This window comes from Cetorhinus maximus, chromosome 19 (genome assembly GCF_964194155.1).
Source record: "Cetorhinus maximus chromosome 19, sCetMax3.hap1.1, whole genome shotgun sequence".
Lineage (NCBI taxonomy): Eukaryota > Metazoa > Chordata > Chondrichthyes > Lamniformes > Cetorhinidae > Cetorhinus > Cetorhinus maximus.
In genome coordinates, this window is record NC_135897.1 from 59,420,784 (window position 1) to 59,441,294 (window position 20,511).

General features: G+C 39.7%; 1 protein-coding gene across 2 annotated transcripts in view; it reads right to left on the reverse strand.

Annotated features, from left to right (window-relative positions):
* Positions 1-264: 264 nt before the first annotated feature.
* tmem44 (transmembrane protein 44) overlaps positions 265-20,511 on the reverse strand; it is a 35,089-nt gene continuing 14,842 nt past the window's right edge. Inside the window, exons 6-11 of one of the 2 annotated variants that reach the window (XM_078563893.1) lie at positions 19,430-19,600; positions 17,244-17,387; positions 15,598-15,702; positions 12,026-12,202; positions 4,966-4,998; positions 265-934 (exon numbers count right to left, since the gene is read on the reverse strand). In XM_078563893.1, coding sequence (XP_078420019.1) covers positions 695-934; positions 4,966-4,998; positions 12,026-12,202; positions 15,598-15,702; positions 17,244-17,387; positions 19,430-19,600 — 870 coding nt within the window. In that variant the 3' untranslated portion in view covers positions 265-694. The remainder of the gene's footprint in view (positions 935-4,965; positions 4,999-12,025; positions 12,203-15,597; positions 15,703-17,243; positions 17,388-19,429; positions 19,601-20,511) is intronic. The other variant, XM_078563894.1, reaches the window with a different exon arrangement.

A 20,511-nucleotide genomic window follows, 5' to 3' on the forward strand; every position in this document is an offset into this window, starting at 1 on the left:
GTATAGGGTGTGCATCTTCATGAAAAACACTATCGGTGATCTGCAGGTGAAGTATGTTTTTTAAACTGCAAATGCTGGAACCCTGATGTAAAAAGAAAAAAGATGCAAATGAACAGAAAAATCTGACTGAAGAAAAAAATTGTGTTGATATTTTGGATAGAACTGCTACTTCAGCTGAAAGATGAAGTCCAAAATATTAACCCATGGATAATAAAAACAATTAACCCCAGTATCCCTGGACAAGGGGGAGGAAAATAATTCAGGTAAGGTTTATACTTGTCTTTATTATTCAGTGATCTTGTTTAGAGCGTATATCGTTCGTTGCTAGGTGATACAGAATCATGTTCAATTGTGACATCTTTCAAAGTTGAACAAAATTGGACACGGAGAGCTAGATTTTCCTCAGGAGTGATATGGCAGTCAGAGATTGCAATAAATATATAAGCGTGGGGTCAGAATACTTACATTTTATCAATATTTCTCCTTCAGAAATTAGTCACATGAGAAATATAAAAAGTATTTCAACGACCTATTTTCATCCAAATACCAGTCATACATATCTATACGGATATACTGAACACCAATAACCATAAGTTAATCATAATAAATCATAAACATTTTACGAGGCATACTTTTATTTAAAAATGTAAAAAATAGTTTCACATTCACATGAAGATAATATAGTTCTTGCTCCTCATCGTCTAGTCCTATTTACTTCTTCCTCATATTGAGACAAAATTGCTGAGGTTGTCTCTTCAGTCATCATAGTTTCAGTGTCACTGAGCCAAAAGTCAGTTGTTGATGTACTTGAGACAATGCTGGTAGGGAAGGAGTGCATGCTGATTACTGGGGTCTGACCGGGACTACGGTTTAAGGTATGTTCTTCCTGCTTTTGAGTCATTTTCCATTCTTGAGGAATATCTTCAAAATCCCACTGTGAACAGGAAATACAGCCATGGTTCAGGAAGCTTTACCTAATTAAATGGTTCTGTTATTTGATATTAGCAGAAAATATTCTATAAGTCCCTTTACAAAAGAAAGCCAGCAGTCGCTTTTGTTATAAAAACAGAAAATGCTGGAAAAACTCAGCAGGTCTAGCAGCATCTGTGGAGGGAGAAACAGAGTTAGCGTTTCGAGTCCGTATGACTCTTCTTCAGAGCTAAACAGAAGCAGATGTGATGGAATTTGTACTGTTTAAGGGGGGTGGAGCAGGTAAAGCAGGGTAGAAGGTCAGCAATAGGTAGGGGCTAAGGAGAAATTGACAAAGATGTCATGGGCACAAGACAATGGGAGTGTTAATGGTAGTGGTGAAGAGTAAAGAAGGTGCTGATAGTGGCATAAAGGTAACAAAGCAGAATGTGTTAATAGCAGAATAAGGGTCAGCACTCGTGAAAGAACATAGGACAAGTGACAGATGGCCCTTTTGGAGAAGTGGGAGGGGGCAGTGGTTGGGAGAAAAGGATAGAAAAGGGGATTTAAAAAAGGAATTAAAAAGGGGATAAAACAATGAATAAATATAGAAATAAGTGAATAAAAAAAATAAATTTTTAAAAAGGGATTTCCTTCAATTTGGTCTACTACATTCACTGCTCCCAATACAGTCCCCTCTACATCGGGGAGGCCAAACACAGACTGGGTGACCGCAAGCATGAACCAGACCTCCCTGTCGCTTGCCATTTCAACACACCATCCTGCTCTCATGCCCACATTTCCATCCTTGGCCTGCTGCAATGTTCCAGTGAAGCCCAACGCAAACTGGAAGAACAGCACCTCACCTTCCAATTAAGCATTTTGCAGCCTTCTGGACTTAACATGGAGTTCAACAACTTCAGACCATGAACCCTCTCCTCCATCTTCACCCCTTTTGTAAAATTTATTTTTAATTTTTATTTATTTATTTCTATATTTATTCATTGTTTTATCCCCTTTTTAAATCTGTTTTTCTATCCTTTTCCCCAAACCAACACCATCTCCCTCCACCCCACCCCCCAAAAGGGCCATCTATCACTTGTTCTATGTTGTTCTTTCACAGAGTGCTGACCCTTGTTCTGCTATTAACATATTTTGCTTTCTTACCTTTATTCCACTATCAGTACCTTCTTTAGTCTTCACCAGTACCATTAACACTCCCTTTGTCTTGTGTCCATGACATCTTTGTCAATCTCTCCTTAGCCCCCACCTATCGCTGACCTCCTATCCTGCTTTATCTGCTCCACCCCCCTTAAAAAGTATAAATTCCATCATATCTACTTCTCTTTAGCTCTGAAGAAGTCACATGGACTCAAAAAGTTAACTGTTTCTCTCTCCACAGATGCTGTCAGAACTGCTGAGTTTTTCCAGCATTTTCTGTTTTTATTTCAGATTTCCAGCATCCGCAGTATTTTGCTTTAATCTTAGTTGCTTTTGTTAAGTAAATGATCTATATGCGTTTCTGAGGGTTAAGATGTCTACAGAGCCCATTGCTTAAAGGGGCCAATTTTAAGCAAAAGAAAAATAGGCAGGTAGGGATAAAATTTTAATCAGATTCCTGACACACATCCGCCTCCAACCTGGCCATTTACAGCTTTAGCTGAAGTGGAAGGTGGTTGGATGAGCTACCAGCTCCAAGGAAGTGGGTTGGTGCTTTAAATATGATAATGAGGCTGTGAGCCTCATTCTTAATTTACTTTTCAACTTTAACAATGGTCAGCTGGGTTTCCCAAGGTCCCCAAGGCTACAAACAGGTGAGGGCTTCTCAGATCCAGGAGCCTCTGATCCCCTTCCACCAGGTCTCCAACATCAGCCCCAGTTTCTAATTCCTGGGTTTCCCCCGAGGATTCTGATCTCCTTCCAGGTCTTCGCTCTACCCCCACCCACCCCACCCCCATAGGATCAGCACACTGTTAAGTCTCCACAGCATTTGGGGTAGTCCCAACATCTGGATTCCCCCTCTTCTCCCTAATGCTACCACCTCCCCACATTGCTCCTGGTGAATCAAGTGAGTAAAAATCCAGATCAAAAAGGCCAGATTTAAAATGGACAGTTGCATATAATCAGCCAAAATGCAATGTCTTTATCCATTTACATTAAGGTCAATTTAAAAGTTTTCTGATTAGAGTGTCTGAAGTACTGTTTATTTTGTTAGAAGCAACTGTACTTACTAGCTTGTTCAACCAAACAATAATCAGCCCCTTAACACTAGCCACTGTTACCACATTAGAATAAACTAGAACAGGAGTGTTAGCTGCTCAGTGATTTAAGGAATGAATAAAACAATTAGTAATAAAGCAGTGGAGTTAAAGGCACAATTTGAAATTGATGTTATTGATTTTTATCGCTGGAAAAAAAGCACAGCTTCCACATTTCCAACCGTCCTATTAGATCTCAGATTAAAATGGTGGAAAAACAAATAGCCAAATGACTGCAGGAGCTAATGAAGTTAAAACGTTTGTTTAATTATTATGTTTTGAACAGACAACTACTCCAACAAATAGCTAGCTACATCAATAGTCTGAATTCATTAGCTTTAAAAATAATCCCTCCCCAGACTTGGTGTAGTCTCATGTGCAATGTCACATTGCAGTCATGGGGCACATTTTTACTTTTGAAATTAATGTAAAATTCCTTGATAGAAAATATTCTGGAAATATTTTGGAAATCAGTCAAAAGTACATTAAAAATTGGGAAGCCATAACTGAGGCATATTAATTATGACCAGATTTATAGAGTCAAATGTAAAGACTTGATTAGCATTGTAAATATTATTGTTGGCTCAAACTCTGCCATTATCATACTTTATACTGGCACAAACAAGCCGGCTATAAGCAGTGAGGATTGTACTAATACACAGAACAACTCTTCGACTGAACACACTCCTTTTAAATAAGCAAATTGATGGATACTTTCAGGCAGCTGCCTTAATTGTGCTCATTTTACAAATTTAAATTTGCAAAAGTCTGTGGAGAGAATACAATATTAATCAAATGTGGGTCACGGACTAGAAAGTCTAAGCAGGTAGTCAAAGATCTTTAGGGAACAAGTTTCATTTTTGCCTTTTTGTCACCAGTAGGCGATTTAGAGTTTTGCACACTGGTGGGGCTAACCTGAAACTACTAATTTGATTTTCCACAAAAGATATTAGCTGATATACAAGCAGTTATCACATGAAACATTTTCAAACTTGTTTGTACTTGTTCACCTGCATAGATTGAAACAACATTATTTATAGATATTTATAAACTAGGGATAAATGGAACACTATTTTAAATAGAGCACATATGAAATGAAAATATGACATACAATTGAATGAAATTATTCTGAGTATGACAATCATTTAACAGTCAGAATTTCCACAGCACTTATTTTAATGTGCACATCATTGAAAATTTGAAGGGATGGTATAATTTTCCGTTGTTACAAGGTGCATTCCTGACCTGATCCTTTATACCTAATAAAGTTAATTGAGCTTAAGTGCAATGAAATTTAACAAGATTACAAAATGAATTTTACAAGCTCCTATATGCAAGTCAAGAACCTATTGAAATAGATAAAATGCCATTAGGATGAAATTTAAAATCTGTATTTTGTCTCAGCTGAAACACTGACTTTCACACATAACCGTACTGTAAATATGTATATCTTGCTGCAGTTGTGGTTACTTGTGAGTTAATAGATTTGCAAGTAACTTCAAGCATATGGACCATTGCTAAATTACAGAGCAGTATCCCTTTTTACTGGGCTGCAAAATTATAGACAAAACTATGAGATAATGCACAACAATAAGAAGTCTCATCTCATTAAGGTTTTATAGTTTCTTAAAACATCTAGCTTTTTCCAAGTCAACATTATTTAAAAATGAGACTTATTCAAAAATGAATTAACTTTATTTGAAATTCAATGTGATATTTTCTCATGAACAAATGACATGAATAAACTGCCCATGTCCCTTGTTAGGTTAGTATCAAGTGAAGTAGCATCAATCCATACCTGTTCTGAGTTTAAGGCTTCCAAGTACTTTTGCTGCAGGGTAAAAACACAAATCAACAAAACTAAACAACAATGTTCCACACTTTAACCCAGAATCAGAGTCTCATATTGTGACTCCAGTCCAGTTATTTATTGAAAAATATAAAATCGGTACTGTAACTTCAAATGTAAACAATGAAAACAGCTGAAGCCCAGTTTATACCACAAGCCTAGTACACAAATGAGTTTTCACTCTGACAATTTAAAAATATTTGATTCAGAGTTTGTCCCCAGGGCTACCTGTTCAACAAGCAGGGAACTGCCCATACTTAATGTGTATAATTAGCTTCTTTTCCCAGTAAGTTTGTGGCAGAAGGTACTTTTTTTTAATGAATAGACACCCTCATTGCAGAGTATTGCTCACCAGAAATGCACATTGAGAATAAATACAGAGATGAGCAGGATTTTAGAGCAGAAAATTTGTGGTTCAATTCCTAATATGCACTCCTCCTACATCGAGCTTTGAAGCAGTAGCATACTGTGAACAATACTTGTGGGAGGTATTTAAAAATAAATAACTTGCATTTATTTAGTACTTTTCACCTCCTCGGTATATCTCAAAGTACTTCATAGACAATGGATTGTTTCTGGTGTTGGGGGTAGAATATTAGCATGGATAGAGGATTGGCTAACTAATAGAAGTCAGAGAGTTGGGATAAGGGAGCCATTTTCAGGATGGCAACCTGTAACTAGTGGAGTGCCACAGGGATCAGTGCTGGGGCCTCAAATTATTTACATTATATATTAATGACTTAGATGAGGGAAGTGAATGTACTTTTGCCAAGTTTGCAAATGACATAAAAATAGGTGGGAAGGCAAGTGGTGAGGATGACACAAGGAGTCTACAGAGGGATATAGACAGCTTAAGTGAGTGGGCAAAAACTTGGCAGATGGAATATAATGTGGGAAAATGTGAGATTATGCACTTTGGCAGGAAGAATAGAAGAGCTGAATATTATTTAAATGGAGAAAGACTACAGAAGGCTGCAGCACAGAAGGATTTGGGAGTCCTTGTGCATGAATCCCAAAAAGCTAACATACAAGTCAGCAGGTAATAGGGAAGGCAAATGGAATGTTGGCCTTTATTTCAAAGGGAATGGGGTATAAAACTAGGGAAGTCTTGCTAAAACTATACAAGGCACTAGTTAGACCACACCTAGAATACTGTGAACAATTTTTGGTCCCCTTTTTTAAGGAAAGATTTATTGGCATTGGAGGCAGTCCAGAGAATGTTCACTAGGTTGATCCCAGGTATGGAGGGATTTTCTTATGCAGGAAAGGTTGAAGTAGGTTGGGCCTGTACTCATTGGAGTTTAGAAGAATGAGAGGCGACTTTATTGAAACATATAAGATTCTTAGTGATCTTGACAGGGTAGATGCTCAGAGGTTGTTTCCCCTTGTGGGAGAGTGTAGGCCCAGAGGGCATAATCTCAGCATAATAGGACGCCCATTTAAAACAGAGGTGAGGAGGAATTTCTTCTCTCAGAGGGTAGTTAATCTGTGGAATTCTACCGCAGAGGGATGTCGAGGCTGGGTCGTTAAGTATATTCAAGGCTGAGATAGACAGATTTTTAATCAGTAAGGGGATCAAGGGTTATGGGGAAAAGGCTGGAAAGTGGAGTTTAGGATTTTCAGATCAGCCATGATCTCATTGAATGGTGGGCAGACTCGATGGGCTGAATGGCCTACTTCTGCTCCTGCACCTTATCAAACTTCAGAAACCTGTTTTGTAGGCAAGCTCTAAACTTAGTTCAAACTAATTATAGTAAATAACTGCATAGTTAATAATTGACTTTTTATCATGATTCATCTCCAGTTTAGATTAAATGTGATTTTATAGATGTAGCTACAACAAAAGCACAAGTAGTGTTTATTGACAGTGCTGTTTTCCAATGCTATAATAAAAACATCTGCATGGTATTTGCCAATGAGTAGAAATAGCATTTTCCTATTGACTTTATCAAATTTATTGACTGATTCTGACCAATTACTGAAGTTCAGGATAACTTGCATTGAAAATCTTTTTATTTGCCTGTAAACTTCGGTGATTCCTTGCTCCCAGAAAAACATCGGTCTATTTAACACCGTTGCAGATTCTAAAAACGGTACATTGTTAAAGTTGGAGGTGTGTGTAAAGGCAGTTCAGATTTAGCTACTTCACAGAGAGTGGTGAATATATGGAATGGACAGCTAAGAGAGGCAATGGGGTTTGACTGTACCAACATCTCAAAGCACAGCACGGAAGGAGATTATTTACTCCATCATACCTATGCCGGTTCATTGAACAAGCTATCCAATCAGTCTACTTCTCCTGCCCTTCCCCATAGCTTTGCAATTTCACCCCCACCCCATCCCCCCCCCAAGTATTTATCCAATTTCCTTTTCAAAGTTATTACTGAAACTGTTACCAGCACCCATTTCAACAATCCATTGCAGATCATGTGGGGACAGTAGCATCGAGGTAATGTTACTGGACTAGTAATCCAGAGGCCTGAACTAATGCTCTGGAGACAAGTTCAAATCCCACCATGGCAGCTGTGGGAGGAGATTTAAAGTCAATTAAAAATCTGGAATAAAATAATCCATCTGCTACCTTGTTGTCCACTCACTTAACCTGCCTTTATTTCTTTGCATCTTGTGTTCTTTCCCACTGCTTACATTGTCACCCAGCTCTGGATCATTAGCAAACTTGGGTACATTATTCTCAGTCTCTTCACCCGACTTTTACGTAGACTGTAAATAGCTGAGGCCCTAGCACAACTCCTTGCAGTATTCCACTAGCTACAGCCTACCAACTTGAAAATGCCCTGTTTATCTGGCTGTTCATCCTTCCCCTTAATGTTCTGCAGCCATTCGGTGACATTCCTGACCCTGGCACCAGGGAAGCAATATGCCATCCTAAAGTCACATCTGCAGCTGTAGAAACTCCTGTTTGATGCCCTAACTATTGAATCTTTATTACAATAGCTTTTTAACTTTCCTCCTCCACTGCCCCACTCCCGACCTCCATAACAGCTGATTCACCAACGGCCATGTACTTGGCTGTTCTTCCCAGATCTTTATGGAGCATCAGAGGTAGATGAGGTCCCATATGTCAGAGATCCCTGAGGGAAGACAATGAAGGGGTTCATCCACCATCTGCGCTGTATGATGTCTTAGGGTCTTGAGCACCATCTCCTCCACTGAGAGAGTGGCAAACCTCTGTGGTACTGTATATGGCCCTTCCATTGAGTGGATGCAGGAGCTGACATGCACAGAAAGAGTAACGCTCTCTGTAGCATTGACCGCTCAATGTCCCTGATGGTGCACAAAATGGTTGCGAGCTGCATCCCAGCTGGTGGCCTCATCCAGCATGCGAGGGCACCATGAAAGGGCTGAAACAATCGAAGAGGATGAGGACGAGGAGTCACCCCTCAGAGGGCACCTGCATCAACCTTTACCTCCTTGGCCCTTCTGAATGAGGAACCATTCATGCAGCAAGGCTGACAGAGTGCCTCTGCGATAAATCAGGCCAAGCAGCCTGTAGATCATGCCAATGGGCACACTCATGTATTATCATTGCTTGATGACAGTAAGGCCACAGAGTGATTGGCTGGCTTGGGGGAGGGGGGGGGGGGGGGGGGTAAGGGTCAGATTTCATGGTGCAAAGGTCAGTTTTACAGGGACAAAAACAGAAAATGCTCAAGCAGGTCAGGCACCACTTGTGGGGAGAAAAAGGAGCTAACACTTTAGGTCTGTGACCTTCCATCAGAACTGACCTGAAAAATTAAATCTGTGTATTTCCAGCATTTTCTGTTTTTATTTCAGATTTCCAGCATCTGCAGGATTTTGCTTCTATATATCTGTGTTGGGGGAGACCAGAGTTACATACAATGTGGGCATCAATGGGATCATTCAAATATATGAGTGCTTCCCAGATAATTTCTCTCTCTGATGGAAGGTGACTGAGAGAGCCATTTGCCATAAGGGCTGACAGCCACTCGGGAGGAAGATTGCTGAATCAATGTGGCCCATGCAGCCATGTCAGCCTGCTGATCATGAGGAGTCTTGGGATGGCCGCAACAGAGTTCCTCCAATGCCTGGGCACTGGGCTCCTCTAGAGCGCCTTCCTCCTTCGAGAGTGGCATTCCAGGTCCTCCTCTTCATCCAGCTCTAAACCTCTTTGCATTGTCATGTTGTGCACCACACAGCAAACAACCTTAAATTGAGAATTGGCTGGCTCATACTACAGGGCAGAATCTGAACGGTCCTGGTAATGGAAGCGCATCTTCAAGATGCAATGGTCTGGTCAATGCAGGTTCAAGTTAGTAGATGGTTCTGATTTTGGTGCTTCTGTGCACTGGATGGTGTTAGGAGCCATCTCTTCAGGGGGTAACCTTTATCCCCCAGTAGCCACCCACAAAGTCTGAATGTTGGCCTGAAGTCCGGCACCTGGGACTCTTGGAGAATAAAGGCATCAAACAGAATTTTATCAATCGAGTTGGGTCCCAACAGCGGCTGAAGAAGCAAATCTGCAACATGCACAGCCAACTGGCGGGACTTCCCTCTCAATTTTACTGACAGCAGTTCACGAATAAGCTGCTGCTGCTGGGGTTGCTGTCCTGGTCAGGATGGCCACTGAGAGTTGCCGGCCCAATCACAAGGCCGAAAAATCCCTCTGAGCCAATCAGTGGTGCCGCAGGGACTGCCTTCTGTGCACGCAGGCCCCTCTTTGACTGAAAAAAAAAAATACACTCCCCCCTCCCACCCCCAACGGCCGCCTGCTGCTGGGAGGAGGCCTACATTCTGCCGATGGCCTGGTAACGTGGGCCTTAATAAAGACCTTTGCATACCAAAATTGGCTTCCCTCCCTGTGGCAGGAAGACTGTCCAATGCCCTTCCAGCTACCAGTAAAATTCCTCGACAGCAGGACATGACCTGGAAGCCTACCCGTCATGGTTCCCCGAGATTTTACCAGCCTACCCCTGCCATGTTCCCACTGGCGCAAACTGGTAAAATTTTCTCCATCATGATAGTTGCCTGGAAACCAAGTGTATATATGCAAGATGCATTCCTGTGGTCACAGACCACTTGGACATTCAGTGAGCGGAAGCCTTTTCTGTTTAGCAATCTGGCTGGCTGGTCTGTCAGTGCCTTGATGGGTACATGGGTATAGATAGTGATGCCCTGGACCCAAGAGAATCTATCAATGGCAGCAAACCCTAATGCCCTGAAATGACTCGGATGCGTAAAAATTCGGTGCCACGGTGACCTTGGCGACTGCAGATAGGGGGCGGCCAAAGCGGCTATTAGGCACCAGGTCATTAGGCACAAATATCAGACACCAATTGCCTGGATGGCTGCAGTCTATGGCACTAATACTCTGTTATTTGCAGGTAGCTGACTCAAGAGGTAAACCCAATGTTGTGGGTAGTGGCTTCTTCCCCTCGCAGCCCCTTGCTATGTTCCTCTGGCCTCCTGACCAGGAGGATGCAACTGCTGATGTTGTTCTTTGCAATTCTCTCCAATATCAGTGTAGGCTACTTCCATCTCAGCTTCACCAGCCACCCATTGGTTCACCAAGGCTACCATTACCCACCTAAGTGACATTAATAGCTTCATGTCTTCCTCAAGAGTTCAACACTCACTCCTCACAAAGACAAGCCTCTCATCACCAGCAATGTCAACTTAGCACTGTAGCATGAACCACTGAGCTTAAATCTCCCGTTTTGTTCAACTTTTGCACACTGCAGTCATCAGCATTGATGGCTCACTGCTATGCCGCTGTGCTACTCAACTGGAAATTCCTGTTGTTCCCCAGGTTCAATAATGAGCTTTACAAGGAGGTGCAGGTTGCCAGCGCCCCATCCCATTGAAAAGTGCATCGTGTGCCTGAGGTGTCAGGATCCAGTGATGCCTACAGTGGGCTGATTTTCCAGACAGACCGCTCACCCCTACGAGCAATTGAAAATTCAGCCCTAGAAGTGTGCGCAGGCATCAATGACACTATTTTGAATCTCTAAAGCCACTCGTCACTCCGAAAAGCAGGCACTATGCATCTAAAGTTAAACACTATATCCACAAAGACGAAAGGGGGAAAAAATGCACAGCTTTTTCTTCCAGCATGTTATATAATGCAAGCTGACTGTTCTTTCCTTGTGCTCATTACATTATGCTGAAAATGAAAAATGGTTACTTTTTATTTCAGTTCATTCCTTTAACAGCAAAAGTAACAGATTCTTACAGTTGGAATAAAATAGCATTACGTGAAGTTGCGGTTGATTGAGGCAGGTCTCATTCACAGTTGCCGATATTACCCAAATTGCACAATTAATTTTTAATATGAATTGTTAAATAATGCAAATATATTTGCACAAATTACTGAAATATATCTGTGGGTATCACTTTTTAATAAATAGGTACACCAGCATTAAATTTAGGAATTGAGAATAAAATAAAAATTCCCATAAACTCTTTTCAAATTAGACATAGGCTTATCTGAATCAATTTATATTTAGCAGTATTGTATTTTGTTTTGTTGACTTGGAAAACTCGACAAATATTGTAATGTGAGCAACGTGAAAATGTAAAGCTAAGTTAATTGAAGATAAAATAAAATGATTCCACGGTTCAAGAAGGAATATGAAATGCCACTTAAGAGTTAAAAACATGCTGTTTTAAGGACCAAGGAAGATACCCTGGTTGGTTAGATTTTCAAGCTGATGTAATACTACATAACAAATTATGCTCGTTATCTATTAAGGCCACATAATAGAAATCCTACTTAACTATCATGTTCAATATCCTCCAACAATCTAGGAAGTTCTTACTTCAGCTGATAATTTAAAACAATACATTGGCTTACATCCTACTATGAGTTTTCAGCACTAAACTGCATTCAGTACTAGATAAGATGAACTGAACCATAACTGTGGGAAACCTCATTTACAAAAAAGGTACGTATGTCAAAGGATCAATGATGATGATTAAGTAGAATTTATTTCTCTTGTGGCCTCAACATGGGAATGCACATGCAGCTTACCTCTAGTTCAGAGTTTATGGAAGTAACATCTGACGAGCTACATGAGGACACATTTGCATGAATAACTTGCTTTGGAGGGTACATTGGGGGATCATGGACAAACAGGGTATCCACTCTTTTTCCTCTCTCTGTACAAGTTTGTCCATCTCCAGGTAATCTTTTAACACCAAATCCAATCTATAATTACAAACAGGTACAGTACACACAGCTGAAGACTGCTATTGTGAAGACAAGAATTGCAAAGAAAACAAGTAGTCCACATTCATGTAGAAAAGGAATGCTGACTAACCAGGAAGCTCCTGCATACTGCACAAGCTAAAGGCTGCTAATAGAACTACTTAAGCATATCAGTACATGTCCACTTTATACAATCTTAGATTATTTTAATTCTACAAAATAAATTACAAAACCCACACAGATTAATTACAAAGACATTTATTTATTAGAAATGTTGCATTCCAATTCCATTGACAACAGCTACAAGACTAATATTAATGATCAACCATTAACTAAGTTGATTAAATAAGTTAAAAATGATTTACGACAAAATTAACACAATTCTTAGTAAAAGAATATTATTGGGATTGAGACAATTCCCAAACAATTGTAAAAATAGAAAGTAAAGGAAGCACGTATCTATATTATACAAATATATATTAAATTTTGTTCCATTCCAGGTGTTATCTTGATTATAATGCTACTCATGTATGAAATCCACATTTACATTTTGGACAAAAGTTTAAATAATTCAGCAGCAGTAATGTGCAAAGCTAATCCCTTGAAGTACAGTGTCTAACCTTCTGCCTTAATTTTTCCTTGTCCAGGGATTTAGCAGCAATCTTTTACCCAAGCTAATTTCCAGCAACATTATTTAAGATTACTTTACTCCAAACTATATAAATTAATTATAGGCCACAACATATTTAAAATGCTTGAGATTTCTGCTTTATTTTGCCTGGGCTGCCTGGAGGAGAAGGCAGTGTCCATGCCATGGGAAGGGAACAATCATCCTCATTCATTCCCTCGCATATGCCGGATGCTTAAACAGACCTAATTTAAAGCTCTTGAGAAGGTTACCTAGCTATTAGGACCCAAAGAAAGGAAATTACCAAAAACTATTCTGTCACTGCAATCAAGTAGACAAGACCAAATGCAGTATTCAGGTCAATCAGAGTTAGAGGGTGGAGGAATAATGGGACCCAGACTACCTAAGAGTACAGATCAAGAGCAAAGACCCACACTGATTCCAAAGCAAAGCACAGTCAATAACATTAGTCTCACTTTGCTTGAGCCCTGACACTGAATTCATTCCTCTTTCCAATGAGCATGATGATTTTGAAAGATGTTTCCTGCTTTGATAACATTATTGATAATAGTTCTATGAACATGGAAGTGCCGGAAAATAACTTTCTTCAACTCATGTATTGATTGAATTTGCAGAAATTGCAACAATCATTTAAGCACCAAAGTTTCTATATTAGCTCCATAATGTACTTGATAGTTTCCTAAAATTTAACACAAAACAATACTCACCATCAAAACATAGGGATAGTTTGACATTAAAATGTTGTATGCATTGAACTGACTTGTTCTAGCTCCCAAAAAATCAATTAAATTTCAAGATTTACATAAAATTCCTTTTTTAAAAAAGTTATTCGAGATCAGAATAAATACACTTAATTCTTCAAAAAAAATCAAGGCAATAAACAATATAATCAAGACTATAACAAATGATTGGCCCAGGTTTTTCTGCAGCAATGAGATTGGCTACTAAACACTGTAAATTTAGTCTTCTAATACACCAGCACTAATTTCCATCATATTTTCCTGCATTTGTAACCCCAAGGGATACCCAGACATAGCGTAACCATTTCTCCCAGTGATTCCACAAATATGTTAACTGGGTGGTACTTTACATTTGAAAATTGCCTTTTAATCTGAATCTGAAATTTGGTACGCATCCGAAGTGTTACTCCCAGCAGATTGTTCTCTTCTCAGTGGAATGGATTAGCCTGCTTTCATTTAGAGCACATTGTGAATTTGAGTAGAGGTTCCATAGCTATTAGTTTGCTCTCTAGCCTCAGGTTGGGTCATGTTTAATCATGTGAGCAACTTAAAAAATATATTAGCTATTAGGCACAGCATTGTCAGACCACCAACACCAGCATTTTTAAATCTAAGTGGAAGCAGCATAGCAGAAGGATGCTTTAGTGACTGGAAGCCTGTGTCCAGTGGCGTACCACAGGGATCTGTGCTGGGTCCCCTATTAATTTGTCATTTATATAAATGACATAGATGACTATGTGGGGGGTAGGATTAGTAAGTTTGTGGATGACACAAAGATTGGCTGGGTGGTTAACAGTGAGCTTGAATGTCTTGGGCTACAGGAAGATAGAGACGGGATGGTCAAATGGGCAGATAAGTGGCAGATGGAATTTAACCCTGAAAAGTGTGAGGTGATACACTTTGGAAGGAGTAATTTGACAAGGAAGTATTCAATGAATGGTATGACACTAGGAAGTTCTGAGGAAAAAAGGGACCTTGGCGTGTGTGTCCATAGATCTCTGAAGGCAGAGGGGCATGTTAGTGGGGTGGTGAAAAAGGCATTTGGGACACTTGCCTTTATCAATCGAGGCATGGATTACAAAAGTAGGGAGGTCATGTTGGAGCTGTATAGAACCTCGGTGAGGCCACAGTTGGAGTACTGTGTGCAGTTCTGGTCGCTACATTATAGGAAGGATGTGATTGCACTGGAGGGGGTGCAGAGGAGATTCACCAGGATGTTGCCTAGGATGAAACATTTAAGTTATGAAGGGAGGTTAGATAGACTTAGGTTGTTTTTGTTGGAGCAGAGAAGACTGAAGGGCGACCTGATCGAGGTGTACAAGATTATGAGGGGCATGGACAGGGTGGATAGGGAGCAGCTGTTCCCCTTAGTTGAAGGGTCAGTCACGAGAGGACACAAGTTCAAGGTGAGGGGCAGGAGATTTATGGGGGATATGAGGAAAAACTTTTTTACCCAGTGGGTGGCGACGGTCTGGAATGCGCTCCCTGGGAGGGTGGTGGAGGCAGGTTGCCTCACATCCTTCAAAAAGTACCTGGATGAGCACTTGGCTATTCAAGGCTATGGGCCAAGTGCTGGTAAATCGAATTAGGCAGGTAGGTCAGGTGTTTCTCACATGTCGGTGCAGACTCGATGGGCCAAAGGGCCTCTTCTGCACTGTGTGATTCTGAGAAAGATGGCAAGATTTCAGCAGAATCACCCTTAGCATTGTTTTCACAAGTGGACAGAGTTCTGGAAATTAACTTCCAACTATTTTCATTGTGGGATGATAGCAGAGCAATACGAAAGTCACAGGAAAATATGGATCGGTATAAGCCACCTTCCTCTTTCTATTGAGCTGTTCAAGGGTCCCAATTTCATAGATCCACTTTTACAATGACTCTCATGCCTTGGAAAATCTGGGCCAATGTAGTTACAGGAACATCTCAACTTGGAACAACAAATGGATTAGCTGATACCTTTCAGCAAATGAAGCAATGTTTACATTTTGGCATTATCATAGCTTTACCTCTTGCACTGGTTCAATGCTCAAATCCATATAGTGGCCTATTTCTGCCATCTTGTGTAAATATCGGTTGTTCTGGGGTATGTTCAGTGGCACCCAGTCCAAATTCTAAAAGGGATGATTAATGTATTTATTTTAATTCCACCATGACCAATCACCTTACTGAAAGAAAACCATTGGACAAGCTAAATCATACTTAAAAAGTTACAGGAAATCTATTTTTATTGATCAAGCCCAAGTATGATAAAGGTGTGATATATTTCCAAGTCAAGATAATATGTGACTTGAAGGGGAACTTAGAAGTGGTGGTGTTCCCGTGTGGCTGTTCCACCCACCCCCACAGATGTTGATGGTGGGAGAATTCAACAATGGCAATGCCAGTGAACGTCAAGGCTAGACTCTTTCTTGTTGGAGATAGTCTTTACCTGGCACGTGAATATTATTTGTCACTTTTCAGCCTAAGCCTAAAATGAATGGAGGTCCCCATAATTATGGCACAAGTGCCTAATAAACACCTTGTGGGGGTGTGGGAGGCTTGCTTTCAGCGCAGCTTCAAAGCAGACCTTCAACTGATGTTGTCATCCAAGAATTCAGCCCCTAACCCCCATTGTGCCACCAGTGCTTTAAGCATCGAATGCTAAAAACCACAGGAAAATATTTATTTGATATTGTGTTATGGTGTGGCATCCACCAATTGTTCTCTCTGCCAGACCAGAGCCAGAACCATAGAAACTACTCCTATAGATTTGCTACAAGAATCAAGGCAAACACTGAATTTGAATTAAATGAACTACATCGTAACCAGACACGTCTAAATTATATAACTATATATAAATAATTTATTTTACTTAGCGTACCACACTATTGAGGTACTGAATTTTTAACTATTACTTAGATGGAGTTTACTCTTTCTTATTCTCCCTGAACACGTTTTTAAATAGTGTTAGAGAAATTAGAAATATGTGTAGAATATATATAGATGATATTTAGTTTGGAACAACATAGAGAATTAGATTGATGAAATTTTGTTTCACTAGAAACAAGGGGAATGAGCATTTTGATATAACAATTGCAACAGGTGCAGGGAAACCAGTAACCCAGGAAAGGCTCTCACATCATACCTGTGTAACTGGCTTTGTTTAAATTTAAGATTCTTGTTTGGGAAGGGAGTATGACACACTCAACCTTAATATGGAACTCGGTTGTATTATTATCACATTTTCCCAGAGGATCTTACTAATGAGATTACTAATTAAACCTGCCTTTTTGCACAATACTAGATCTAAAATCGGTTTATTCACGTTTAGTGGCCTGGCCGAGAATGGAATGAACTAACTAGACTGAGGTCAATTTAAGTAATCGGCAACTCAAGGGTGTTGACCTCACAACAATATGATCAGCAATCTCAGCTTTCACCAATTGGATTGAAATATTACTAGATATGAAAACTGATGTGGAATTGGCAACTGACATTTCATGCAATCTCATGTCTTGGTGTCATAAATGAATAATTAACAAAAGTTCTGGTTAATATATAAAACTAAGTCTTGCATTTCTATAACACCTTAAACACAGATTATTTTATGACTATCTCCTCTAAACAATGGGAATGGAGCAATCATGTTTCTTACTATTGACTTTTACATTACCTGTGTTTCTACTTCAATCTCCTCGTCTTCTACCTCATGTCCAGGAGATTCCAACAGAGAGATAGTATCAGATTCTATTACCACCTCTAAACCCCAATGCTGGTGAGCAGTTTTATCTTTCAGTAAACATGATAAAAACAGTATCTGGTTAAACGTAGTTAAAAAAAAGTAACATTTGAATTGTGTGTGTAAAGTTTTAATAGTTACTATTCACTAATTTGAAGCATGCCTTGTGGCTCAGCAGATGACACTTCTGCCTCTGAATCAGAAGCTTCGAGTTCAAGTCCTACTTCAGGACTTGTTGATCACAAAGGATTGGCCAAACAGGTTGATAGTCAACCTGCAATCCTTCCAACATGCTCATGGCAGGCAATAAGAGGAGAGATTCCTGGTCAGTCAGGCTTGATATGAAGTGGTGTCCCTCAAACTATGACCACTTATCTATCTCTAACAGAGAGAAATGCCTATGGTGTCTCACAGACTACGGGTAACTACGGATGGATGGATTCATTAATTTGCACACAATAACCTTTCATGGGATTGCATACCTACCAGAAAAGACTGAAAGGCTGGAACTCTTTTTGCTAGGAAAGAGAAGACTGACAGGTGACTTAATAGAGGTCTTTAAGAACATGAAAGGGTTTTAGAAGGTACACTAAACATGTTTCCACTTGCGAGCAAAATCAGAACTAGGCACCATAAATAGTCATGAGTAAATTCAGGGGGAATTCAGGAGAAACATTTTTACCCAGTGAGTGTTTAAAATGTGGAACTTGCTACCATAAGTAGTTAAGACAAACAGCATTTAAGGGAAATCTAGCTAACCATGAGAAAGAAAGGAATGAGAGGATCTGTTGATAGAGTTTGATGAAGTGGGGGGAGGAGGAGACTCAAGTAGAGTGTAAACAGTAATGGATCTATTGAGCCAAGTGGTCTGTTCTGTGCTGTAAATACTTTGAATTTGGCTGAAGGACCACTCTGGACATACAGATTATCTGAAGTGCAAACAAAAGTCTTCTTTTTCTTTATTCTCAATTTTTAAGTTTTCCCACAGCCAAGTTTGGAGATTGATGAGTTACTGCAAAGCTTTGCTTGTTCTGCAACTGTCCATTATCAGGTGCAAGAAAATTCATGTGTTTAATTTACCTATCACTATTCCACTGGGAATTTTTATTTGAGGAAACATGACCACCTCCACAATGCAAACTGGTTAATATTAGAAATGTGCCCTGGGAGGAAATCTCAGAAAGATACTTTATCTACCAATATCTAGCCAGCATTTTGTAAGGAATCATTTGTGTGTGTTGAGAATTTACCAATGAAGGTTAAGAAATATGGGTGGTTTGGGGGTGAGTCAGTCTGAACTCTGAACCTTTCTGAGAGTATTTGCAATTGTTCTTCCTTATATTAATGCATTCCATTGAGCATGATCTGCATTTACAGTTCAAACACAGTAACCAAACACTTCCAAGTTGGATTGTGTCAGACATTAAAGTCAGAAAAATCTTTCCACACATTTCTCAAATATGTGCTGTAATCACAATATCAGAAGCATCTGGTGCAGAGCTGGCAAAATGCCAATTACTAGGACTAATATTGTTTTCACTTTTTAAAATATGATCTATTTTGATGTACATCATATTTGAAAATAAACAGTTTCACATATTTAGACAAATTTGGAATCCAAGTTACTCTTGCTGATCACCTGCATCATTTCCCTAATGACACTGCTGCTCATGTATCGGCACCACATTGTCAATTTTCCATTTTCTATAACTTAATGGACTAGGTGTGGTTGTCAAATTAACAGACAGCTTTTGACATTGATTAAAGAACAGTTCCTGGGTGCAGGAATTAGCTCACTGACACATTTATTAATTTGCAGAAATGGATTCAGGTTGCAACAGGTGGTTACACAATTAATTTGTTTCTACTGAGAATTGAACCAAAAACTGAAGTTCAAACACAATATAATCCTGTTACTAAAGAACATTAAAATATGCCACTTAAACTGTTTGAAAGAATAAAATTAAACAAGATTACATCTTTGGCTAATTGAAGGATCATATTATTGTATTAAACCAAAAATATCAAACCAAGACATGTAACATATCCATTTCCTAGAATGTATCCTCAGTTACATGCTTGGATCTTGAGAAAAAATATCTATCATTTGAAAAGGATACAGAAAGTTCTAGAGCTGCACCACCAAGGAAGATAAGGAGCCAGGGTAAAGCTTGCAGGATGAACTCAGGAGACTTCTCATGTGCCAAAATGGCAGCAGCATACAGTGCACCCCCGAAAATTGAAAGGATCAGAGCCCATTTCTGGAGACTGCTATCAATCTTCCCCCTAGACTGTAAATTAGAAAAAAATGATTTAATATCTTTTTAAAAAATCAAGTTTTACTGCCCTTGGATTTGACTACCCCAATCCACTCCTGGCAGCCTCCCACTTGCTATGCTCCAAAAACATTAGGTCATCCAAATTTCTGCTGCCCGTGCCCTTACTTACCCCATGACCCATTCACCCATCACCCCTGTGTTGCTGATCTGCACTAACTCCCAGTTGAGCAATACCTCAATTTTAAAATTCTAATCCTGGTTTTCAAATCCCTCTCTGGCCTTACCCTTCCCCATCTCTGTAGTCTCCTCCAGCCACACAACCTTCCAAGATATCTACACCTCTAATGTGGACCTTTAATTCTGGTCTCATTGTTCTCAATTTTAACTGCTCCACTATTGGCAGTCATGCCTTCAGCTGCTAGGACTATAAGCTCTGGAATTCCCTCTCTAAACCTCTCTTTCTTCCGTTAAGACACTCCTTAAAATCTACTTCTTTGACCAAGCTTTTACTTGTCTGCCCGAATGGCTCCTTATGCGGCTCAGTGTCAAATTCTGCTTTACAGCTTTCCTGAAGTGCCTTGGAACATTTCACTATGTTAATGGCACCATATAAATACAAGTTGTTGCTGTGTTGGTGTTCAATAGAAATGAAAATCAGGCAGCATATATGAAGGGTGACTAATCACCCAAAATGAATTTCCCACCTCCGAGACATTGCCCATCCATCAAGCAACTTTAACCCAAGTAGCTTCTGGGTACAAAGAAGGCAAAAGCCACTCTCAGTGAAACTGGATGTATCGGGACAATTTTAAATATTGGCCACTCCCCAACATTGACATGGAAAATTTTTTCCAACAGCAATTAGCTGAACAAATTGGTAAATCATGTTTACTTTGTCTACCTGAAGTTATATAAAAAGATAC